Genomic DNA, 26235 nt, shown 5'->3' on the forward strand with positions numbered 1-26235 from the left:
TATGGAGTGCTATAGCCTATCAGACACTGAGTCTGTGTAGTCGATAGGAGTGCCAATTTGCAGTTATATTTCTGCATTGTATGTGCTAGTGCTGCCTATCTGTGTCTGTTTTCTACTGTCAACATATAACTTTTCTCTGATTCTGCCCTAACATACAGCTGTAGTCGGGGTGTTTCCTGTACCTCACATCTATTGAACTTAATATTTGTAAGGTTGGTCACATACAGTTGTATGTTGCACTGTGCCATATTTTGGCGGTGTGCTCATGCAGCTTACCCAAGTGTCAGACAGGACCAGTATATTGCATTCCTACTAGTATTCTACATACTCAGTGGTTGCATTATACCCAATGCCATATTGTGTGTTATATTGCTCTACAGCTATGCCTGTCAGGGGCAAGGATAACAAGCATACCTCTGCACCCATTCTGCTATCATGCAGATCACGTGCTGCAGGTTTTGGTGAGGAGGATTTGGTACAGGATGGATTATGTGTTAGGTGTTTCAATCCACCATGTACATCAAACCCCCCAGCACCTGTACAGGAACCCCCTTGGACTTCCTTTTCTCAGGTCCTGGCCTCTGTTGCGGACCACTTAACGGTTCCGGCTGTGTTTCCCCCTATGGGGTTACCACAGCAGACTGTTATTCCCCCTCAGAGATTACCACAACAGATTCCAGCAATGCAGATTCCTCCTGTGCCTCCACCATGGGTAGATGTTCTCTTTACTTCAGTGCAGAGCCTAGCAGCTTCATCTACTGCTCTTCAGAGCATGTTGCAGGGTGAGAAACCCCTACACAAGGCAGTTAAGCGTACTGTGTTGTCATCACAGTCCACACAGTCTTCTGAATCTGTGGTGTCCTCTGACGAGGGAGAGGCTGCTGATGTCTCTAACCCCGACTCCCCTCTACAGGAGGTGGAGACTCTGTCAAATATTTATATTCCTGCTTTGGTGCGAGCTGTCAGATCTGTCTTAGTAATGGAGGATGACGAGCCAGCACCTCGATCCAAGCACCCTCTGTTTAAACGAATAAAGGTGACTTCCGCAGAATTCCCACTATCTAATCAGCTAGCTGCAAAACATGGCTGCAGCCTGGCAATCGCCTGGCAAGAGGTATCAACTTCAAAAGTGTTTGACCTCATGTTAGCCATTTCCACTGGCTCATTGTACAAAATGGGAATCACTCCCTGTGGTGGATTCACATGTTGCACGTTTAATTAAAAGTGCTACGTTACCTATGCCTACGATTACTTCCTTAAAGGATTCTACGGATAGGAAAGTAGAAGCTTGTCTGAAATCAACGTACTTGCTATAGAAAGCTGGGCCGACGCACTGGAGGACGCTTTTCCCACAGAGGCTTCTGGGGAATCAGTTGTCATTGGTGGGTCATATTCGAGATGTGGCAGCCTATTTTTGGGGGGGCAACACTGGATGCCAGTCTCCTAACCTCCAGAGTCTCTGCCGCAGCAGTGTCTTCTCGCCATACCTTGTGGCTGCGCTCTTGGAAGGCAGATGCAGATTCTACGAAAGGTCTGGAAAGATTACCCTACAATAGGGAGATCTTGTTCGGCCCAGACCTTGACAAGAATGTAACTACGTTGGCAGCATAAAAAACGGCATTTCTGCCTTCAGCAACTTCTTCCAGGCCTCTAACCACTTCCTTTCGGTCCTTTCGTCCCCAATGAAAACCCAGAGGCCAGTCCTATCCTTGGCAGTTGACTTCCACAAAGACCGTCATACCCAAGAAGCAGGCCTAGAGCACAAGACGCCCTGCTTCAAAACCAGAGGATAACCCCTCAGCCTGACTGGACGGGCCCCCTTCTGGGATCCCAGAGTGGGAGGTCGACTTCTTCAATTCGCCCAATTCTGGAGTCATACCACTACGGACGCTTGGGTAAGAGAAGTGGTCTCTCACGGGTACGCCCTCTCATTTCTCAGACGGCCTCCCCACCAGTTTTTCTACACAGTCCCTCCTTCGGACCCGAACAAGGCCTCACAATTCCAGGAAGCCATACAGTCCTTGCTGCAAGCAGGGGTAATTGCCCCAGTCCCTCTATCTCAGCAAGGGACTAGTTCTTATTCTACTCTTTCTGGTTCAGAAGCCGAATGAGTCTCATCGGCTTATCCTCAACCTCAAATCCCTGAACAAATTCATAAGGGTACCCAGGTTCAGGATGGAAACCTTACGTTCCATCATCCTGGCTATGGAACTGGGGGATTTCATGATATCACTGGATATTCAGGACGCATACCTACATGTACCTATAACACCCTCTTATCAGTGTTCTCTCCGGTTTGCTATACTACAGCAACACTTCCAATTTCGGGCTCTGCCCTTTGGTAAATACCCATGGAGCTGCGGATAGACCAAAGTTATGGCTATCATGGCGGCCCATCTGTGGAGACAGGGCGTCCGTCTGTCACCATATCTGGACGACCTACTGCTATTAGCGGGTTCCCCAGAAGTGCTCCACCACCATCTGCAACTAACAATTGCTTTTCTACAAGCACATGGGTCGTTAATCAATTGGAAAAAGTTCTCCCTGAATCCCTCAGAGGATGGGAGCCCTACTGGATTCTCAAGAGCAGATAATATTTCTGACTTCAGAAAAGATCTCCACGTTACAATTATGAGTATGCAGATGCTTCCACAGTCGCCAGGTGTCAGTCCACTCAACAATGCTGGTTCTGGGATCCATGGTATCCACCTTCGACATGGTGGAATATGCTCGTTTTCATCCCAGGCCTCTACAAAGGCTAATCCTCTCCAGGTCGGTCGGCTTACCCCATCGGCTCAAGGCTCAGACGATGGTGCTCTCTCCGGAGGTGCGTCTGTCTTCGTGGCTACAGACATCTCATCTAACCAAGTGTCGCCCCTTTTGGATCCCGGACTGGATGATCCTCACAACTAACACCAGTCTCCGAAGTTGGGGAGCAGTGACTGGTCCGCACTCATTTCAGGGCTGTTGGACAACGGTTGCATCAACCCTGCCAAGCAACATATTGGAACAGGCCCTGTAGACAGCCCTAACATACTTCACGGGAAACCCGTACAGGTTCAGTCCGACAACGCCACAACAGTGGCTTACATCAACCATCAAGGAGGCACTCGAAGTCTGGCAACTATGACAGAGGTGTCATGTATTCTGACATGGGCAGAGTGTCATTTCCCAGCCATTTCGGCAGTGTTCATTCCGGGAGTTCTCAATTGGGAAGCAGACTTCCTCATCCGTCATGACATGCATCCCGGGGAATAGTCTCTTCACCAAGAGGTGTTTCACCTCCTAGTGAACAGATGGGGCCTCCCAGAGGTGGACCTCATGGCCTCCCGGCACAATTACAAACTGCCAGTGTATGGGTCCCGAACAAGAGACGCCGAGGCAACCTTGGTGGACGCTCTGTCAGTGAAGTGAGCCTTCCAGGTTGCATGCCTGTTCCCTCCAGTCGCCCTTCTTCCTCGCGTTCTTCAGAAGTTCAAACAAGAGAGCGGCACAGTCCTGCTGGTACCTCCAGCGAGGCCCAGACGTCATTGGTACTAAGATCTTCAAAGTCTCTCTATCGACACTCCGTTCCTGCTGCCTCAATGTCCAGACCTGTTGTCTCAGGGTTTGCCTTTACCCGGTTCAAGGTCATCTGTCTTTGATTTCCCTCCTAAGGTCCAAAGGATTCTCTGGCTCTGTCATCAAGACAATGCTCAGGACACGTAAACCAGCTTCTGTTCGGATCTTCTACAGAGTGAGGCATACGTATTTTCAATGGTGTCGTCCCAGAGTTTACGACCCCCAGGTATTTAAGATTTCCAGAGTCTTGGCCTTCCTTCAGGCCGGATTGGACCCTGGCCTCACTGAAAGTGCATGTCTCTGCTCTGTCAATTTGGTTCCAATGTAGACTGGCTCTACTACCGGATATCCGCACCTTCCTCCAAGTTGTTCTCCGGATTCAACCTCTCCTTTGTCTCTCCAGTGGCTCCTTGGGATTTGTCAGTGGTTCTTCGTGCCCTCCAGGGTCCTCCTTTTGAACCATTGGATTCGGTGGAACTCAAGTGGTTAACAGCAAAGACTTTTCCTTCTGGCTATAGCTTCCGGCAGACCAGTGACAGATTTGGGGGTGTTCTCCTGTCGCTCCCCATTTCTAATATTTCCCCAGGACAGGGCGGTACTTTCGGCCCTGATTTCCTCCCTAAGGTTGTATCTAGTTTCCACATTAATGAGGAAATTGTAGTCCCGGCCTTTGTTACCAGACCTCTCGACAAGTGAGGCCTCCTTGGATGTGGTCCGTGCCCTCAGGACTTATGTGGACCGTACCAGTTCCTATTGGAAATCGGACTCCTTATTTGTGCTCTATGGATTTCACAAGAAGGGTTGGCCAGCCAAAAAATGTACGTTGGCTAGGTGGCTTCGTATGACTATCTCACAAATGTATACGCAGGCAGGCCTTCCTGTTCCGGCTTATGTTACAGCTCATTCTGCTCGGTCTGTGGGTCTCTCGTGGGCAGCTCGACGTGGTGCCTAGGCTGTTTAGCTTTGTAAGCCAGCCAAGTGGTCTTCTGTCCTGACCTCTCTAAGGTTCTATGCCTTTGATACCTTCGCCTCTCAGGATTCTTCCTTCAGGAGCCAGATTTTAAAGTACTGCTTTGGGACATCCCCAAGGTCTCCCTGTGGAGCCCTATGGACCCTGAAGAAGAAAATTAGAGTTATGGTAAAAGTTACCGTTTTAACTCTTTTTTTTTTTTTTTTTTTTTTTTTCTTTTCTTTGAAGTCCATAGGGTCCACAGGCCACCCGCCCTGACGCACCTGGCTTCGGATGGGCTTTGTTTCTGGTCACCGGTTTCCGTCTCCGTCTCTGTGAGTGTGGTTCTTGTGTGTACCAGTCTTCCTTCTCTCTCTCTCCTCCTCCGGCCTGTCACAAACTGAGATGTCTCTGGCTCAGGGGCGGAGTATAGGGGGAATGAACCGATGTATCCTGGGAGCTGAAAGCTTTAACTGCGTGGTGCCCAGATTCCTCATCCACCACCTACACCCCAAGGTCTCCCTGTGAACCCTATAGACTTCGAAGAAAGAGAGTTAACAAAGGTAAGTTACTATAACTCCTTTTTTTTTTAATCAACATAGTAGTATTCTGCTCTGACAAAAGTCAACAAATAACCTATTACATCTGAATCGTGAAGTTTTTATTGAAAAACAGACAGAAGCCAGAATAATAAAACCATTTTAGTATAAGATGCAAATAGCATGATATTAGATAAAAGAAAAAAAGTAAAGTTGTTCACCCCATCTTTAATGTTAAAGGCTACTAAATTGCAAACGTCATGATTTTTACATATTTCTTTTAATTTATTCAATGTGTTCATTGTTTTAATCTTGGAAATATAAATTTGATATTCTACTTTTGGTTGAAAAGGAAAAAAAAATACTATTCTATCTTAATTGCCTTTACTACTCTGGAAGCAACAAACTGTCTTCAAAGAATTATAAAAGTTAATTATGATTTGAGGGAGAGATTTGAAGTGAAAAGCATGCCACATACTGTATATGCAGAAATGTAGTATATAATCACAAACATCCCATTTCTACTTCAGGGTCCATAGGGGGTCCACAGGGTTGACCTTGGGGTATAGGTTGGGAACCAAATCCGGGCACCACGCAGTTAAAGCTTTTAGCTCCCAGGATGCACTGGGTCCACTCTCCCTATAACCCCACCCCCAAGCCAGAGGCACCTCAGTTTAAGTTGTGCCCGGCCGGAGTCGGGTCACCGTTTAGTGCAGTGGGGAGCTGATTAGCAGCCCCTAAGCTTTATTTTACAAAGTTTTTTTATTTTTACTTTGGACTTTCAGAGCGGCAGCGTCGGACTGTCCATAGGACGTCTAAGCTGCCGCTCCGTCACCCCGCCGGCGCTGAGACGCCAGTACAGATCTGGGGATCTCAGCGGGACCCCAGAGTCTGTACTAGCCGGACTCTGCGGGCGCCCAGGACTGCTGCCGGATCCACGGGGAGCAGGTAAGGTCGCAGATCACCGCTTGCGGTGATCCGCGCATTTAATATGCAGTCCTGTGCCTCCGGTCTCCGGGGACAGACCGGAGGCGCCGGCAGTGGCGGCGGGCCCCCCATACCCCGTGTGTCCACTAGACCACCAGGGACTTACTGATCGGCGCTGGGAGCCGGCTTCCCGGGAGGTTAATAGCCGGCCAGGGGAGGAAGCTTTCCCTGTTACAGCGGCTCCTCCCCTCAGCTCAGCGCGCCTTTCAGTATGTATAGTCTGGCGTCGCTGAGCTGCTTCCTCCGCGGGCCACGCTTCTTCTGAGGTCTCCAGCGGCCATTTTCTTGTGGTGCAGCAGCAGAGCTCCGGACATGGCAGTGAGTCCAGTCCCCCTGCGTACCTCACCATCAGGTCAATGTACACAGCGCTGTAGCCTTCCCAGACACTGAATCTGGGTAAGTTGAATGCAGTGTAATAGTGCAGTATATTATGACATGTTTATGTATATATCTGCATGGTATGTGACTTATGCTAGTGCTGACTGTCTGTATTTAATTCTCTCACCTGTCAGTGTATATCTATCCCTTTTCTTTATCTGCCCTAATACAGCTGTACTTGGGGTGGTTCTGAGACCTCACATTTATATACTTGTTAATATTTGTGAGGTTTGTCACATACTGTTGCGTGCTGCACGTTGCCATATTTTAGATGGAACTGTGTGTTGCATACGCTGAAAATGGGTCCCTGCAGCTAATTTTTGGCATCAGTCAGGACCAGTATAGCGCTGCTTAATATTTCCGCCAAGAGGGTTGGTCAGATATGTCTGACCAGGAGATAGAGCATTATACTACACCCATTTTTCCTATCCTGCAAGCCATGTGCTGCAGGTGTTAGTGCGGAGGATTTGACTCATAAAGGGTTCTGTATGTGGCGTCATCGGGTGCCGGCCCCTTTCACGACCCCCTTGGGCGGTTTGTTTTCTCTGGATCCTCTCAATTGCGGATTGCCGGGTGGGCCCCATTGTTGTACCTCACTTGGGGTTACTCCACCATACTGCCCTTTTCATCTCAGGGTATCTCACAGTTTCTTGCACTCTTCCCCTGTGACACAGACTATCGCTCCCTGCAGGGGTTTTTCGCAGTATATGAATTCCCCCTGGTGCCACAATAGTCTGTCATGCCCCTTGCAGGGATTACCACAACAGCCACCCTGGGTGGTGTCGTTTTCTACGAAACGCAAATTGGCGTGGTTGACGCCCTGTGGTTACTTCCCAGTTGGCTCTGCATGTACTGGATACTGTTTTGGGCTCTTTCCCTCTTACGGGTGGAAGCCTATTTCAGGTATTATTATCCCTGCTTTAGGGCTGGTAGCAGGTCCATTCTGGTTAGAGTGAATGTTGACCTGCACCTGTATCATACACCCTCAGTCTTACATGCCTTCGGGTTCCCTGTTGCTGACTAGCGGGTGGATCGCATAGCGGGACTCTGGCTGTTGCCAGATAGGAGGTGTTACAACAGTGTTTGGCCTCCTGTCCCAAATTCCCTGAGGGTCATCACGAGCCCCTCCTGGGGTGGATGGGCGTGTTACTCGTCGGATTACAGACGTTACTACGCCTCCCATTCCTGCGTGGTCCGTAGGTGGTAACTTTGCCTGAAATCGGTATACTTGCTTTCAGGGGTTGTTACCCATCCTACCATGGCTATAGCATGGTTGGTTAATACTATTGCATATTGGGCTGATGCATTTGTAACATTTTTTCTCCTCCAACACGTCGGGGGTTCAAATGTATTTGGTCGCTCTCGTAATATATGCAGTTGTCATAGGTGGAAATGCCTATATTGGATACCAGTCTCCTAACTTTCAGAGTTCCGGCTGCGACTGTATCCTCCGTAATACCCTATGGCTGCGCTCTGGGAATGCAGAGGTGCAGATACCATCTTTAGGTTTGATCTTGGTTGGTCCTGACCTTGACAAGATTGTAGTAACATTGGCAGTATTACTAACGACAAGTTTACCGCTTTCAGCTATGCCCTCTACAAGGCCTCAGACTAAGGGCCTGATTCAGACCCACTCGCGAGCGGCTGTCCGCTCGCAAGTGGGTCGATGTTATGGACTGAGCATGCGCACGACGGAGGGAGCTCCGTCGTGCGCATGCGCCAGACGCGACGAGCGAAGGAAAGTCCTTCGCTCGTTGTGTCCGATCAAAGGGGGCGTGCTGTCAATGTTGATTGACAGCACGCCCCCTTTGGTGGGCGTGCCGGGGGCGTGCCTCCCTGACGGGGACGTTCGTAAGGGAACGTCTCCCGTCAGAAGCCGGCCCACTGACATCACTAGTGATGTCAGTGGGAGTGATTTTGGCTCTGATAGAGCCAAAATCACTCCGGAGCTTGTGGTTGAAAACCTCAACCGCAGGCTCCGGCTCGCAAATTCGATGGTCGCGATGGTCTCGACCATCGCGACCATCACAATGCACGCTCGTATAGCCTGTGGGTGGTGACCCACAGCTATACGAGCGTCCAGGAGGACGCTCCATGAAAATGGAGCCCGGCCCTCATTCAGAGCGTGCGCTCTGCTCAGAGCGTACGGCTCTGAATGAGGGCCTAAGTCTGTAAAGTCTTTTTGTCCTCTGGGTCAGCCTAAAGGTCTGTTTCTTCGTAGACTGTCGGCATCTACAAGGGCCGACATATCCAGTACCGAGCAGGCCTGGACTGCCAGCCGATCCTGCTTCTGAACCTACGGATATCTCTTCAGCCTGACGGGACAGGCCTACAACTGGGAGATACCGATTTTCTCAGTTCGCCCGGTACTAGTGTCAAGTTGCCGTGGGTAGGAGGGTACGCCCTCTCTTTGCTCAGGCGGCCTCTTTACAAGGGCCTTACAGATCCAGAAAGCTATGCAGTTGTTGCGGTAAGCGGAGCTAATTAGGCCATCCCCACTATCTCAGTGAGGGACTGGTTGTTCTGCTTTCTTTCTGGTGCGGTGGCTGAATGGTCCTCTTTGGCCTATTCTCTGTCTCAATTCCCTGAACCAGTTCCTAAAGCTACCTGGGCTCAGGAGGAAATCCCTATGCTCCATCATACGATGTTTGGAACCTGGGGACTTTATGGTATCATATACAGGACGCGTGCCTACGGGTACTTACAGAGACCTTTCCTCAGCATGGGCTGAGGTTTGCTGTATCACAGCAACACTTAAAATTTTTCGGGCTCTGCCTGTTGGGACTGTCCTCAGCCCCACAGGGGTTTACCAGTGTTTTGGATTTTCTGACAGTTCTCCTGTTCAGTATATCCCAATGCTCCTGTACCTGGACGGCCTCCTGCTCTTAGCGGGATCACCGGGGTACTTTACAGCCAGGTCAGGATGACTGTGGCTTCAGGGTGCAGACGTTTAATCAACGGGGAAAAAGTCCTCCCTGCATCCCTCTCTGGGTATTCTTCATCTAGGATCCCTGCTGGTTTCTCAGAATCTGAGAATTCTTCTGGCGTAAGACGGAATCTCCACTCTTCCATTAGGAGTACGTGGTTGTCTGCGCAGTCGACATATGTCTTTACACTCTGGGATGCATGGTGGAATGGGCTCAGTTCCATTCCAGACCTTTCCATAATTGGCTCATCTCCAGATTGAACAGTGATCCGACAGAAAAAACTCGTTCTAACGATGATGCTCTCTCCGGAGGCAAGTCGGTCCCTGTCCGGGTGGCTATGGCCATCTCGTCCAGGGTATTCTTTGCTATGGACAGTGTCTGGTTCGCATCCTTTTCAGTGCAGTTGGACGTCTGTCGATTCCACCCTGTCAATTAACTTACTCTGGCATAACTCTTGTTTCCCGGTGAACCTGAAAAGGTTCAGTCCGACAGGGTCAGGACAGTGGATTCCTTTTTAGCAACACTGTTCGTTGGGTGGCAATGACAGGTATGTCACATATTCGGACATAGTCCGAGGGTCTCCTCCCGACCATCTCGGCAGCGTTCATTTCAGGAGCTCTCCATTGGGAAGCGGGAGTCCTCAGCCGTCACGACGTGCATCCCGGGGACTAGTCTCTTCCCCAAGAGAGGTTTCATCTCCTGGTGAGCAGGGGGGGCCCCCCTGAGGTGACCCTCAGGGCCTTCTGACTTTATCACACTATGGTGTTACAGTCCAGCTCTGGGCATTCTGAAGCAACCTTCAGCGACTCTTTGTCGATGAAGTGGTCCTTTCACTTTGTGTACCTCTGTTCTCCGGTCTCCCTTCTTCCTCGAGGTCTTTGGAAGTGTTTCAGTGGAGACGGAGATGCTTTCCTGCTGGTGGCTCCTGATTGCCCCAGATGTCAGGGGTACTTGGATTTTCGGAGTCTCTCCATCGATACTCCATTCCTGATGCTTCGCTGCCCGGACCTGTTGTCTCAGGGTCCTTGGTTTTGCCTTGGACCTGGGTCGTTTGTCTTTGACTGTGTCCCTACAGTGGTCTTACGGCTTCCCTGGCTTTGTCATCGTTGGAATGATTAGAGCACATGGATCAGCTTTTGCTGGGACCTACCACAAACTGTGGCAACCATAAATCTTATGGTATTGTACCTGTCGATACAATCCTCCGGTGTCCAGGATTTCCAGATATTCTGGCATTCCTTCTGGCTGGCTTGGGTTTCACACTTGGCCTGGTCTTCCTGACAGTGCGGATCTCTACACTGTCAGTATGGTTAAGATATGGAATTGCTCCACTCTGGTATCCAGTTCATCCTTTGGAGTGTTTTCTGGATTATGCTTCCATTTGTCCTCCCTAGGGACTCCTTGGGAGTTAGTAGTGGTTCTTCGTTCCCTCCGGGGACAGTCAATGGAACCGCTGGTTGTGATAGCCATTACATGGTCTATTGCTTAGGCTCTCTCTTTCTCTCAGGGTGTTTATATCAACCAGGAGAGTGTCTGAATTGGGAGCGTTCTCATGTGGCTCCCTCTTCTGGAGGGCATCATGTCAGGGTGTGAGTTGCTCTCGCCCTGTGTTTCTTCTTAGTGGTTTTCAGGTTCCATATTATTCTGGAACTTATGGTACGGCCATTCTGTCCCCAGTCCTCTCGGCTGGTGTGGCCTCATTGACTGACTGTGGTCCGGCCTCTTTGGATTTATGTGATCCGTTCAGGTTCCTTACGGAAATCGGACTCCTTATTGGTGGTCTGAGATTTCTGGTTTTCACAGGAAAGGATGGCCGGCCTATAACCAAATGTTGGTGGATGGCCTCGTAGGTCTTCCTCAGGGGCCTACCCATGGGTAGGCCTTTCTGTTGTTGATGCTTGTTTTTTCTCGGGCCATGTAACCCTCGTGGGCGGCTCGCTGTGGCGCCTCGGCTGTTTTGCCTTACTAGGTGGCCACATGGTCTTCTGTCCACACCTTTTTAAGGATCTAGGCATTGGTTTCCTTTGCCTCTCAGGATGCTTCCTTTTTGGCGACGGATTCTCCTCTCAGCACAGGAGCGTCCCCACCCTTGGTTGAACTGCTTTGGGACATCCCCAAGGTCAACCCTGTGGACCCCCTATGGACCCTGAAGTAGAAAACAAGAGATATGGTAAGAACTTACCTTTGTTATCTCTGTTTCTACGAAGTCCATAGGGTCCACAGGGCGCCCGCCCTGACGCACCTGGCTTCATATGGGCTGTGTGGCTGGTCACCGGTTTTCCGTCTCCCATTTCTGTGAGTATGGTTATTGAGTGTTCCAGTTTTCTCTCTCTTTTTCTCTCCTCCTCCGGCCTTTGGCTACTTACAAACTGAGGTGCCTCTGGCTTGGGGGTGGGGTTATAGGGAGAGTGGACCCAGTGCATCCTGGGAGCTAAAAGCTTTAACTGCGTGGTGCCCGGATTTGGTTCCCAACCTATACCCCAAGGTCAACCCTGTGGACCCTATGGACTTCGTAGAAACAGAGATAACAAAGGTAAGTTCTTACCATATCTCTTGTTATCTTGGTAACGGTTTCTAACCTTCTTTGGTTCTTTGTCAAGGTGTGACCACATCAAGCTAGTGAGTCATCTCAAAACAGGAATGTGATCATATTTTTTTAGGCGCACTGTCTTTAGCGTACACACTGGCCGATATTACTGAGCGATTGCACGATTACGTCATCGTAATCGTGCAATCGCTCGGTACTCGTGCATAAATCATGCATTTTTATGTCGGAAACGACCAGCGATGCGCGCTCCTGCTGGTCGCTCCTGACATTGTCCATCGCCTGAACATGAAGGCCGATTTGCCGATAACGACAGATTGGCATGTTCAGGAATGATGGACTGTGCCTGCACTGAACGACTGATCGTTCAGTGCAGACGCTTCAGATGATTAGGAACGACGGTACGATTACGATGTCGTAATCGTACAGTCTTTCCTGATCGCACAGTGTGTACGCACCTTATGTGGTTACACCTTCATAACGAACCTTTTTATGGTATGAAAGAGCTGTTTTAAATCCTACTGTCAACGCATTTGCAATGTAAATTTAAGTAAGTTTGATGATCATTTTAGTCTGAGCACCTTGCTGGTTGTCTGCTATTTTCTGGAATTAAAGCACTTGGATTATGCAGCTATCTGAGAGACCGGGGCAAGCAAAGTATCAGCCGCGGAGAGGGGAGGTCTAGGTTTAGCCATCCCAGGTGGGTTAGGCAGCGGGAGTGGGGAGGTTAGGTTCAGGCACCACTGGGGGAAATTTAGTTACTTGCGAGTGCCGCTGAAAAGACTCCAGATGACTTCAGGCGATAGGTCATGAAAGGCTGATTTATGCTTACAGCCCATGGAGATGCGAGCAGAGATCAGTCTTCTGTAATTGCGTCTAGTTAAATTGACCACTTAACGTCATACAATGTACGATTTGTTCATGATATATGTAGCAACTGTTGGATGCTCTTTTTAGCTGGTACTTTTAGTGCCACGCTTATTAACTGGCTGAGTCTGTCATATGCAGGACTGCACATAGATGTGCTCCTCAAGGATTGGAAGACCAATTACAACATTCTCGAGAGAAACCATTACTACATCCAGTGGTAAGTGCACTCCAATAAAAGTCCAGGTACCAGATAATGGATAAAAAAGGTAGAGAAAACCACGGCATTTCCTGATATCACAGAATAAACATTTGAAGTTTAGTTATACAGTTAGCGATTATTTTAGTGTCTCACATGGCCCTTTTCTTAAGCTATGTTGCTATAAGCATACGGGATGCGATTAATATCCCTACTATAGGGATGCCGACTACAGAAATCCTGGCGCCGGCACCCCAAAGTAAGGAGACCGGGGCAGGCAAAGTATCAGCCGCGGGGAGGGGAGGTTTAGGTTTAGCCATCCCAGGTGGACTTTGGGTTAGCCAGTGGGAGTGGGGAGGTTAGCTTTAGGCACCACTGGGGGAAGGGTTATGGTTAGGCACTTATCAGGGCTAGTGTGCGGGGTATGGAAGGTTAGTAGGAGGGTTAGGGGGTAAATCGTACAGCGGAACATTTGTTGAACATTTGCAGGGAGCATTGAACCCTGCAAATTGAGCATTGAGCAATGAACATTTGCAGGGAGCACTCACTGTTCCCCTGTCGGGATTCGAACCATTGGGATGCCGCTGTCAGTGTACTGACAGCCTGCATCTCCTCCGTCGGTATTTCATACCGATGACAAGCATACAATTGACAGCATTTTAAAGGAGAAAATACTGTCAAAAGCTGCAAATGACATCATCATGACTTTGATATGCAAATAAATCAGGGCTTCACAAATTTTTGTAAAATTTGGGAGCCAGTTTAAAAGTTTAGGAGCCAGACCATCATCTGCGACTAAAATATATGAAAATTTGTATAAACCACCACATGTGCCCTATCAATGCCCCTCAACTTGTCCACATGCCATCAGACCACCACACATGCCCCTACAATGGTCATCAGATTCTGCCACATGCCCATACCTGCCTCCAATTCCTATTATGCCACACCTTAGGGCCCAAATCCATATTCTGCCACACCCTAGGGCCCAAATCCATATAATGCCACACAGTATGACCACGCAATGGGTTACTTAATGCAATAGTTGACAAAAACAAATATCAATATGCTAAGGTGCCAAGTAAATGCTAGAGATGAAACCAGAGCCTGTCCGTCAAGTAGTGTTCGCTCGAGTCCACACAAAAACTCAAGTGATACTCTGGAATGCAAAGTGAATAGACCATTGTTCTAAACCACAATATGCACTGCAGTGATAATAAAGCAGTAGATGGATTTTGGTGTATCAATTAATGAAAGTATACAGTAGATAACATATGACACAGCGATCTGTCAGAGGAACTGAAGAAAAATTGTATCGTAATACCACACACAGGAAAATAAACTAGCATAATTAGCAGATTTGGACAAGCATAATTATCAGTTACGAAATAGTGTCGCTCCTAAGGTTGAAACAAAATATTTGGTGCAAGTGAGTACTTTGAACATAACTAAAAAACATATATGTTAAACAGTCTCATCATTGCGATAAGATTACAAGACTATAAAAAAGAGAGGAATACAGGCTCTACTCAGGAAAAGCAAGAAAAATGACTGTGTACCCAATTTGTGAATCCATAGCTTGATAGAGGGTCCTTGTGAGGCCAAAACATTGCTAATTGCATAAAGACACTTCATTTGTTTATTGCATGATGTCAGGAGCGCCGTTGGTTATTTTTCTGCTGCTATGTAAGAGCTTACGATAGATATCCAATTGGTAGTAAAAAGGACAGTAATACAACATATCTTTTTTTCATGCCCACGATTACGTCCCACAACCTGATGAACAGTTACAAACGGGTAACAAATATTATACATTTACCACACACATCAGTCACACAGGTATGACATACGTGATGCACACTATAAGATATGCCTAGTAACTATACACTGATGATGTACTGGGTACACTGACCTCACACCACATCTTATGCACACTGATCACTATACACTGGTATACTATACACATTGTCCAAACATACCAGCTACAGGGATTACTATGCACAGGTCACGTTATTACTGCTATTACAGACCTAGGGCCTGACTCAGAGCCGCTCAGAGCGAGCGATGTTTTTAAATGTGTGCATGTGTACGCTTCGTATTGCGCGAACTAGTACGAGCGATCTAGAAACGCTCGCCAAGCATAGACAGCCCAGCTGAATGAGTGACAGGTCAAGTCGTTTGTGGATGGTAATAGGGGCAGGCCACTGGAAACTGGGGAGTGGAGGTGCGAACGCAGCCATGCCTGAAAATCTTAACTCCGTTTCAAAGGTGTGCATAATTATCAGCCAGTGTCATAGGAAACGTCACCTGGCTGGTTTTTACACTGAAGTGCTTGCGGTAGGGTATGGTCTGCCACAAGCGTTGCGATCGCATCCGATGGTGTTCGATGTACCAATGGTTGCATACACTTCCTGGAGATGACATGCTCAAGCGGACATCTTAAGACAGGCTGGTGGGTGTCTACATACACAAGTGATCGCTCGCCAAGACATAGTGGGCGTGCTTTTGACTTGGCGTGCGATCGCCTGCCTTGACGTCACTTAGCCCAATTTCCATACGCTGGGAGCGAGCAATCGCATCTAGCGAACAGGTGTGAATCAGGCCCCTAATGCACACTATTCACTATACATAGGTCACACTGACATAACAGTCCAGGTACATGGATCACTATGCATCATTCAGTCTTACTGATATTATACACCTGATACACACTGATCACTATACATAGGTCACCCTGATGGGATGCGGGGATTCTGGCGCTCAGAAAGCTGACGCCAGAATCCCGACATCGGTATGCAGACCACCAGCATCCCGAAGGTTAGTAGCGGGGTTAGAGTTAGGCACTAAGAGGGGAGAGTTAGGTTTGGGGTCGTGGGGGGAAGTTTCAGGGGTGGTGGTTAAGTTTAGGCACCAGTAAGGGAGGGGTAGGGAGAGGGTTGGATACCGACCGTCAGGTGTCTGTATCCTAATCCTGTCATCAGGATTCTGACAGTTGGGATCCTGTACCGAAATCCACCCTGATATCGCATACCTGATACACACTGATCACTATACACAGTTAACACAAATATCACACACCACACAATGGGGGTCATTCAAACCCGCTCGCGAGCGGCAGTATGCTTACAAGCGGGTCGATGTTCCCAACTGCGCATGCGCACGACGGAGGGAGCTCCGTTGTGCGCATGTGCGAGACCCGGACTGCGACAGCCAAGCTGTCGCTCCGGGTCTCGCACCAAAGGGGGCGTGCTGTCGATGGTGAGTGACAGCATGCCCCCTTTGGTGGGCGTGCCGGGGGCGTGCCTGCCAGACGGAGGCGTTCCCATGGGAATGCCTACCGTCTGAAGCCAGCCCCACTGACCTCACTAGTGTTGTCAGTGGGAGTGATTTTGGCTCTGATAGAGCCAAAATCACTCCAGGGCTTGTGGCAGGGAGACCCTACTGCAGGGTCTCTGTCGCAAGTCCGATGGTCAAGACCATCGCGACCATCTTTTTGGACGCTCGTATATGCTGTGGGTGGTGACCCACAGCTATAGGAGCGTCCAGGAGGACGCTCCATTTTCATGGAGGAGGGCCCTGATTCAGAGCGAGCGCTCTGGTCAGAGCGTTCAGCTCTGAATCAGGCCCAATGATCACTATATTCAGGTCACACTGCCATAGGACACCAGGTACGTGTTTACTATGCACAGGTCATGATATCACACAGCAGATACACATTGATCACTATACACCGGTTACACTGATTTTGCACATATGATGCACACTCTACATGTTAGAACAATATAAAAATCCTGATGCATGCTTATAACTATACACTGATGTCACACACCTGATGCATGCTTATCGCCTGTACCATATACATCACACACCTGATATCCACTGATCACTGTGTACAGACTACATTAATGATTCACACCACAGTGATCACTTTATAAAGGTCACCATTATACTGATGGAAGAAATTAATCCCTATCTTAGGGTCCCAAAAAACCGACAAATGTAAATTGGGTAATGTCCACTAAGAAAAAATAAAATAAAAATTATAATCTCCTTTAAGCCATGACATCTACTTGTTTTATTAACAGGCTATTTCCACTGCGAGAGCGTGGAATGAATTCTTGTGCCAAACCACTGACGCAGTATGAGATTCAGGTACATGGAGCCTTGGGAACCACGTTCTTTTGACTGTTCTGTCGCAGCCGTCTTACTATATTATGTATTTGCCTGTTCTAGATGATGATGAAGGAAAAGGAAATCGGAGAGAGGTTCATTGCTGCATACGAACTTATGCTGGGATTTTACGGCATCAAACTTCATGACAATGAGACTGGAGAAGTGACTCGAGCTGAAAACTGGGAGGAGAGATTCAAGAACCTCAACAAGTGAGTGATAAAGTTCTGCAGCTATCATGGGAGTTGTAGGTACAGAAGTATAAACATCCAGCACATTTCTAATCTTCTCTGTCCTTTTCCACAGTCGCAGCCACAACAACCTGAGGATCACACGGATACTGAAGTGTTTGGGGGAGCTGGGCTATGGAAAATTCCAGGCACCACTTGTCAGGTTTTTCCTGGAGGAGACCCTGTGTAATGGCCAATTACAGAATGTAAAAAGAAGCGTATTAGACTATTTCATGTTCACTGTGAAGGACAAGATTGCCCGCAAGAAATTGGTGCATTTTGCCTGGTCAAACTACAAACCTCAAGAGAAATTTATTTGGGGACCTGTGGAAGCACTGAAAAAATACCAACCTGATGGGATAAGTGAGAGAAAAGTGAATGAAACTGAAGGGAATCTGGTTGAAAAGGGGTATAATGGAAAACATTATAAGAATTGTGATTTGGATAACTGTAAAAGACAGGTTGAAAGAGAACCAGTTAACGTCCTGGACTCTAGTGGACCCTCGGATAGTGAAAACACAGCATATCAGAATAAATCTAAGCCACATAAAGGTGGTAGTAAGGAGCTAATACCTATGAATGAGAGAGAAGACAAGCAGAACAAGGGTAAACATGACATGCATAATAATTTAGATGACATGAAGTCCAAGAGTAACTCAGGAACCAGTCCTACCAAAGGAGAATTAATCTCTAAAAATGTATACGTCAATAAGTGTACAAAACAGCAACCTGTACGAGATGACGATGGAACAGTAAATGGAGAGACAAGAAATGACCGAGAACAGGGTGGTAAAGAGTCACACAGGAAAAGAAAGCTTTCAAGTAGTGGTTCATCGGATCCTCCGTCTGACAGTTCTGTGGCATTAGATAAAGGAAGTCAAGTAGATGGAGTAGAAGATATAGTGAAGAAACTTAAATTGGTTGACCAGTCATATTCAGTTTGCAATAACACGGTGGATGATACATCTGGAGCCAATAAGGGAGAGATGTTGGATAATTCAAGATTACAGAATGAAGAAATTTAAGATGCAGGAACACTGATAATTGTGACACACACAGGAAGTTGTGAGAGAGAATCTCAATAACCACCTGTGTTCTTGGTTAGAATGAGTATCATCCATGGCTGTGGAACAGAGGTGGCTAAGCATTTGCCGAGGTATACCTGGCATTACCACTCGCATGTAGACTGGGGATTGTCTTGCCAGATAGTGCAAGATATTGTGGTTCAGATGTTGAATAATCCATGATCCTGTCATGTTCTATGAAATTGGAAGAAGCATTGTCCAAGAATCTAGCTGTAATCTGACAGTTCTGCGGCCTTATTTCCACATCCAGCAGGGCACCGTAAATGGATTTTTTAATATAATTGATGTTTCTCGATGGAGGAAAGATTTGCTTTTATTAAGTTAATTTCTGACTGAACAAACAGTGTGTGTGATTCTTCCTCCTATATTGGTGCTAGTTAATGAATCTGTAGCCTTATTTTGTTTTTTTCTGTAAACAAATTCCTTGCTACACATCAAAATGTTTAAATGATGGGAATATTTCAGTTATCTAAGCATAGATAGTATCATTGTTTACATTTGGACATTAGTGTACTTTTTTTGTTTACCAAATTCTTCATTAACGTTTTTGTTGGGGTAAACTTGACTCGTGTAGCTCTCCTGTCACTGAAGATCTAACTTGCTTGGAAATGCAGACAACGTGGTTTACAAGAGGGAGGAAGCTATGCTGCTTATAATTTCTTTTCCCTACACTTGCTGTTTTTCTTTTATTTAAACTTTGACCGTTTTACACCTACAATGTTCGGTAAATTTCAACCTTGGACAGCATTTATTAATTATTTTACAATGTCAGTGATCTGAAAGAAATGACGAAAATTAAAAGAAGTTGATTGTACATTGATACTGAACAGAAATTCAGCGAGGCTGTGGACTGTCGCAACGGGTCCCTGGTACACACATGAATTTTTGGGTAACTCCTTTTTTTTTAAAGGACACAAATCTGCCTTGTTCGATATTTACATAGATTTGTATCTTGTGCAAATTATGTTACTCTTTTTGTTTGTAAATTCAACAAAAAATGAATTCTATTTCTGTGTTGGGTTTTTATTGCATTTTGTGCATGTTTTTGAATGTTTTAAATTGGTGTGGAATTTGTATTGAATGTTAATAAATAAATAACCTTGAGAACATTGTCAGTAAAGTGAAGATTGTAGACCAGAAATGCCATATGCCCGAATGCAGAGTTACTAGTTCCTGACACTAGTGTCTCCTTATAACTGGAGAGGGAGTATGAAGGAGGGATGTGGCAGGCATACACAGCCCAAGTGCAGTAAGTGTGTGTGTTAACACAAATGCAGTAACATGCAGCACTGTTGTATGTGCCTGAGAGCTACTGCAGAGAACAGTGCTCATGAAGATGAACACAGGCATTTCTATGTATAAAATAAAAAGAAAACTAATTGAGAAGAAAATAAAGTGTGTGTGTGTGCCCTCTGCCAAGGGTTCTGAGTGTTTTCCCAACATCTGTACCCCAAAATGTAGAATTTGCAATTCTTTTCTCCTGCTATTCTGTGGAGAAAAAGTGTCGCCTATTTCAGTGCATTGACTTTTCGCATAGGCAAAAACGGACTGGAATTGAATACGGAGATAAGTTTTCAGGCAAAATTTTCGCAAAAAAAAAAGTCGAAAACGGCTTTTCGCATCTAATTGAATACGACCCTTAGTCTGAATTCCCTAACACGTGAGAACACACATTTGTAGTCAGCAGACAAATGAACCTAATAGTAACATTTTTGGAGTTTAGACGCAAACTGTATCTACCAAAGGAAACCTACGCAAAATATAGGCCCACTAGGCTAGGACAGTCAGGGCTGTCAACCTAGAAATCTGCAGGATGGAGTCCCCTTGTATCAACCAACCATAACTTCAGCATGTGTCTTAGTATGGAAGAAACTAGCTCATACTGGGCCTGATTCGGCAAGGATTACAACTGCTATCCTTGTGCGTTGCAGGGAATGTCTACTTATGAGTGAGGACACTGCTAATGTCAATGTGTGGAGGAGAATAGAGGAAAGCCACATACAGAAGCCACTGTAACAGAAGGAACAGGGTTCTTCAACACCACAAAGTAATGTAGCAAGGAGACGGTAAGTCAAAAGATGAAAATTTGGTGTGTCAAATGCACTTCTTTAAAACCAATGTCATGCATTTAATGTATTCATTATTTGAATTTTCTCATAACAGCTAGATATGGGCTTCAATGCTCAAAGCTGTTTTTTTTGGCACCTTGGCATGGGAAAGGTATCTCCGATACCCCCTCCCCAGAATATCATAAGAACTACCATCTCCTACTTTTGTTCTCTTCTCTGAACTCATGAACACAGCGTCATGATGTTGTGTGCTGCAGAGAACAGAAACAGGAAACAAGACGTGTGAGATGTCTTCAGGAGTCACTGGACTGGTCCATTACACACGTTTACATTTTATACATTTAAGGAGTCCTCCAAGATAGACAGGGGCAGCAGCTGTTGGCGCCTTCTTTGGCCTTATGTGTCAGAAAAGTCCATACAATACTAAAAGATGACACTTTGGGTGTAGTTAAATGAAAAAATCTAAAGTCTACAAAAGATGTACTTTTAAATAGGAGGCTCAGTGACCATTTTAAAGGCATTTCCTTAATTGCAATAACTTCCTAAGAATTCAGCAATCACATTCAGCAAGTTTGAAAGGCCTATCTGAAATAAGAATATGTTGTGACCCTTATGCTTACACTTCCTAATTCTTTTCTCTGTACTCTACAGTTTTCTCAGTCATACATTTTAAGGTACACTGTGAATGTTGGTGTATAAGAGTGGATGCAGGAGTGTGATTAGTTTAGCTGTAAATCCTCCCCCTCTCTACTCCATGCCATCTTGGCATTTCAGTTTAGTTAGATGCAGCATCTATATATTGAAGTATGACTTTTAGGAGTGACCGATTTCTATGATGCCATTGTCTGAGCACATCATACACCAAATTAAAGGTCTTTGTCCATAGATTTGCAGAAAAGTTATTGGCATTGTAATTGGTTGCTTTATTTCAGAGTTATGTGGCAAAACGTCTGCCAGTCCTTTACCTGCCATTGTGCTATGAAAAATGTCTCTGTTACTGAACTTTTCCTGTGCACCTGCTGGGTGAACTGGAAACTGTAGTTATTTGCAACCACATATATTAGCACATCTTACGGGGACCTCAATCACTGACTGGTGTGTTATTTCATTATTCACTTCACTTTGCATTGTTTACACCAAACATGCCTAGAGGCCGGCTTTTGAGGACATCGACGTGGTGGAACCCTTACAGGTCACCCAGAGCGTGCAGTTCAAAGATCTTAAACCAACGTATAACAAGATCACCCAACACGTCACTTGCATTGGACAAGACATATTTGCCCCAATAGTATTCTCCTATGGTAGAGGAGATTAACGGCCATTTCAGACTGTTGTCACAAAGGTTTCGTTGCCCAATGTAGTTGTTCCATCATATTTAGCAGAACTCTTTATGACAAATACCCTCAAATTATGGACTCATTATCTCCATAATATCCACCATAACTAAGGTGGTTACCGCTGGGGTTCTCTAGTTACTCTATATTTTTCTTTGACTACTACAGAGATGCCCGGCACAGTGCTGACATTAGATGTGTGTTGCCGTTTCTTGCTCAGCCTGGAAGTCTAGTGACTCCTGAGCTGGGCAGTATCAGCTGGTATCCTACTCCCAGGAAGTTGTCGGGGTCTCCTTTCCCCAGCTTCTCCAGATGGGGGTTCCAACTTGATCTCTAATCCCCTGAATTTGGTTGGCCAGAGGACAGTGGACCTGATTCAGCACAAGATGGACTAGTATAGCCACACACAAGCAGTTTTGCAATTCCGTCCTTGTTAATGCAGCATGAGGCGTCATGCCATGCATTAATGATCCAAACGCAGCATTGGATCATCTGCGTAATCCTCAGCCGTAAAGAGCTCTCATAATTGCTTAGCTAGGTGGAACATTCTCAAGATGGCTTAGAGTACCTTTGTGATGTGGCTTTGGACCCTGGTCATACTGTGGTAAGAATTTCTGCATTGGCAGAGGAACCAGAAGATTGGAATACCAGCTTTTCTTGGGATCTTGGTCCTGTGCTGGATAACATAATTTCTAAGGCACGGGGGGCAAGAGTGTTTTCTTGCTGGCAAATGCCCCTAGAGGTCCCAAGTTTTGTTCCTTTTGCACGTCACGTGGTACAAGAATATCATGTTTTAGGTCAACCGTCTGTTCCTCATGGTCAGCAGAGAGGTTGACAAGTTGGATAGCCCATCTCTAGGCTTCAAGAAACTTGAGTTGCAGTCAACATGGATCTCCTGTGGTGAAAGCCAGTCGGGTCACCACTCAAGGGTTTTCCACAAAGCCGGTGTTTTCTATGCCTGAGTAAGAGGATATCATTACTTATTTGGAAAGGCATTATAAATCCAGTCCCACAACATCAGGAGAACACCAAGACTATTAGAGGGCGACCCACAAGATTATGCGTTGCTAGGTGGATCACTCCTATAACTTTTAGAATTCTTCAGTCTTAGAGGGGTATTGAATATGAAACGTTAACCTCGCCATCGAAGATTTTGCCGCACATCGGAGCTTTTGCCGGTGAAAAAGTATCGCATGCGCTCCCGCTTATCCCCGTATTCAATATGAAATCGTCGAAAACAGGACCCGGCGATACTTGGATCGGCGAAAACAAATGGGAATTTTTTGGAAATAATTGTAGGACCCCCCTAAAGATGTCCAGACCTGGGGGATCACTATGGGTACCCACGTTTTTGCCTGCAGATTTTTAAATAGCCGCGGCAGTGGTTTTTTCCCGACTTTGAAGAAGTGATGCAGAAGAGCATTTAGCTTTTTTTTTTTCGTTTTTAAAAATGGTCCCATCAAATTTGGGGTACATGAAAATGGGCACTAGCATATTTTTAAGTCCCTAAAGTTATTTTTTAAAAGTTCTGCAAAAATGCACCTGCCGCTATTTTGCGCAATGAAAAAAACACTTGCCACATACTTGGGGACCCCACCAGAATTAATTTTGTTAGTTTGGCATTTTTTTTTCCTTTTTTTTATATTTTCACATATATTATTTTTTTTAGGGTGTCCCGATTTTTTTTTTTTTTTTATTAAACTATTTTTTTTGAACATTTCCTTTTAAGGGGACATTCCCAAAAGTACAGGCTATTTTTTTATAAGCCTGCACCCCCAAACCCCAATTCTGCACTTTTTTTCACTTGCTGTAGTGAATTGAAAAATTATCCCTGTTTTTAAAAAAATTACCCTTGACCCCATTAAGTAATAAAAACGGTCATTTTCGGGAAATATGCCTGGGACCCCCCCTAAAGATGTCCAGACATGGGGGATCACTATGGGTACCCCTGTTTTTGCCTGCAAAATAAAGTCGATTTTTTAAATAGCTTTGCCAGGTCTTTTTCCCTGCCGCTGCTATTAGAAACCCCGACTTCCTTCAGGAGTTAAAAATGGGGGTACCCATAGTGATCCCCCATGTCTACACATCTTTAGGGGGGTCCCTAGAATATTTCCCGAAAATTCCCGTTTTTGTTGAACCTGTAAAAAAATATGTATGTGTGAATGGGTAGGTGTGTTTAATAAACTTATACTGGACACGGTGTGTGTGTTCTGTCTTTTTTTAACTATTTTACAGTGAAATTACAGGTGCCGCATGTCTGCTGGCACTTGTAGTTCCACAAGTGCAAAATGGCAGGCATGCTGGCACTTGTAGTTCCACTGTAAAGTACAATAGTGTTAAATTATTTGGCCCCCCTACCCCCATACCCACCGCTCCAGGTGTATGGGGATGAGCCCCAGGCTTCAGCGTAAGCCTGTGGTGCTTGGGAGGGGAGGACCCTTTTTTGGGGGGTCCCCGACTCCCCCGAGATCACCGGCTTGCGCTGACCGACTTGGGGTATAATGCTTTGGACCTGGAGCCCCGGTGATTGGGTCTCCGGGCTGTGGCATTACACCCCGGTCGGTTGGGTCTGGTGCTGGTCTTAAATATAGGGGCTACCCCACGTCTTTTTTGCCCCCTATATTTAAAACCAGCACTAATCCCTGCAGCCTGGTGTTGGTTTCTAAAATACGGTGGAATCCTACACATTTTCTTCCCCGTATTTTTAGAAACCACCACTGGCTGGTAAGCCTGGGGCTGGTTTGGCTTTTGGGGGGGGGGGGCAACAAAAACGGGAATTTTCGGGAAATATTGTAGGGACCCCCCTAAAGATGTGTAGACATGGGGGATCACTATGGGTACCCCCATTTTTAACTACTGAAGGAAGTCGGGGTTTCTAATAGCCGCGGTAAGTGCATAAATGTGACTTTGAAGAAAATGATGCAGGAGAGCATTTAGAATTATTTTTGGGGAAAAAATAACTATGCCCAGCAAATTTGGGATACTTGAAAATGGGGGTCAGCAGATTTTAAAGTTGCTAAAGTGACTTGAAAAAATCATGAAAAACCCACCTGCCGCAAGCAGCTGCAATGAAAAAAACACCTGGGGCATACTTGGGGACCCCCCCAGAGTCAAGTTTGCTACTTTTTAACTTTGTCCCCCAACATTTTTTTTTTGGCCCCCAAATTCAAAGTGATTTTTTTGGGGGGTCCCGATTTTTTTTGTTGTTTTTGTTTTGACACAGATCGTTTCAAGGAGTCATTCTGAAGGGTGCAGGCTATTTTTTTTTTTTAAGCCTGCACCCCTATACCCCAATTCTGCACTTTTATTTGCCACCTATTCAGTGGTGAAAAGTTATCCCCGTTTTTTTTCAAAGACTTTTCGAACCTGTGAAAAGACTTTGAAATTTGAATACGGTGTAAAACCAAAACCTCAGAAAATGACGTCATTGGTGCGAAAACATCGCAAAAGCTGAGTTTTCGCTATTGAATACCCCTATTAGACTGGTCTGTGTCTCCTGGGCGATGTTGCATAAAGCTTTGGCTGAGTAAGTATATAGAGCCGTCACCTGATTATACATTCACCATATTCTTTATGTTTCATGTGGAGATGCCAAATTTCTGTAGGAAGATGCTTCAAACTGCTTCCACTGAGTTGATCCATCCTTAGAGACCGATTTTGGGACATCAGAAACATTCCCAGTGGACAACTGATGACTATTCAAAGAGGAGTTTTATTCTTGCATTAAATCCTTTTCTTTGAATTGATTTCGGGAGACTGGGAGCCTTCCCATTAAGCTAGTTTTTATTATGTTTGATGTTATTCTATAGGTCTTTATTTTCCTCATTCCTTCTGGTTTGTTTCTATCCTGTTCTTTGGGTCTTGGTTAAACGAAACTGAAGTTCCTGGCAGGTATGGGGTCTGGAGGGGGAGGAGCTATGGATAAGCTTTACCATTTAAAGTGTCCACACTGAACCACTCTACTCCAATGTGCCCAATGAAGTGAAAAAGCTTCCAGCTGTGTCCCTTTTTAAACTTTGCAACTTAAACTATTGGCTTTAGCTGTTGTACCTTTTCCTGAATGTTAAAACCAATAATACTGTATGAAATGATAGACCACTTTGCGCTCACTCGTAGGGTTTAACCAAGGCAGCAGATGGTTGCAAGTGGAGGTACCCCGTAGTCCTCCAGATACAATAGAGACAATGGCCCTCATTCAGAGCCGTACGCTCTGAGCAGAGCGCACGCTCTGAATGAGGGCCGGCCTCCATGAAAATGGAGCGTCCTTCTGGACGCTCGTATAGCTGTGGGTCACCACCCACAGGCTATACGAGCGTGCATTTTGATGGCCGCGATGGTCGAGACCATCGCGACCATCGAAATTGCGAGCCGGAGCCTGCGGTTGAGGTTTTCAAC

The 26235-nt window shown here is 46.2% G+C and overlaps 1 protein-coding gene across 1 annotated transcript in view; it reads left to right on the forward strand.

Annotated features, from left to right (window-relative positions):
* Positions 1 to 19602, forward strand: part of LOC148540706 (opioid growth factor receptor-like protein 1) — a 33209-nt gene extending 13607 nt beyond the window's left edge. Inside the window, exons 4-7 of the mRNA XM_088442807.1 lie at positions 12895 to 12973; positions 17038 to 17104; positions 17186 to 17334; positions 17429 to 19602. Of these exons, the coding sequence (XP_088298933.1) occupies positions 12895 to 12973; positions 17038 to 17104; positions 17186 to 17334; positions 17429 to 18377 (1244 nt within the window). The 3' untranslated portion in view covers positions 18378 to 19602. The remainder of the gene's footprint in view (positions 1 to 12894; positions 12974 to 17037; positions 17105 to 17185; positions 17335 to 17428) is intronic.
* Positions 19603 to 26235: the final 6633 nt, after the last annotated feature.

The sequence above is a fragment of the Taudactylus pleione genome, unplaced genomic scaffold, assembly GCF_031769625.1.
Source record: "Taudactylus pleione unplaced genomic scaffold, aTauple2 ptg000018l, whole genome shotgun sequence".
NCBI classification, from domain to species: Eukaryota; Metazoa; Chordata; class Amphibia; order Anura; family Myobatrachidae; genus Taudactylus; species Taudactylus pleione.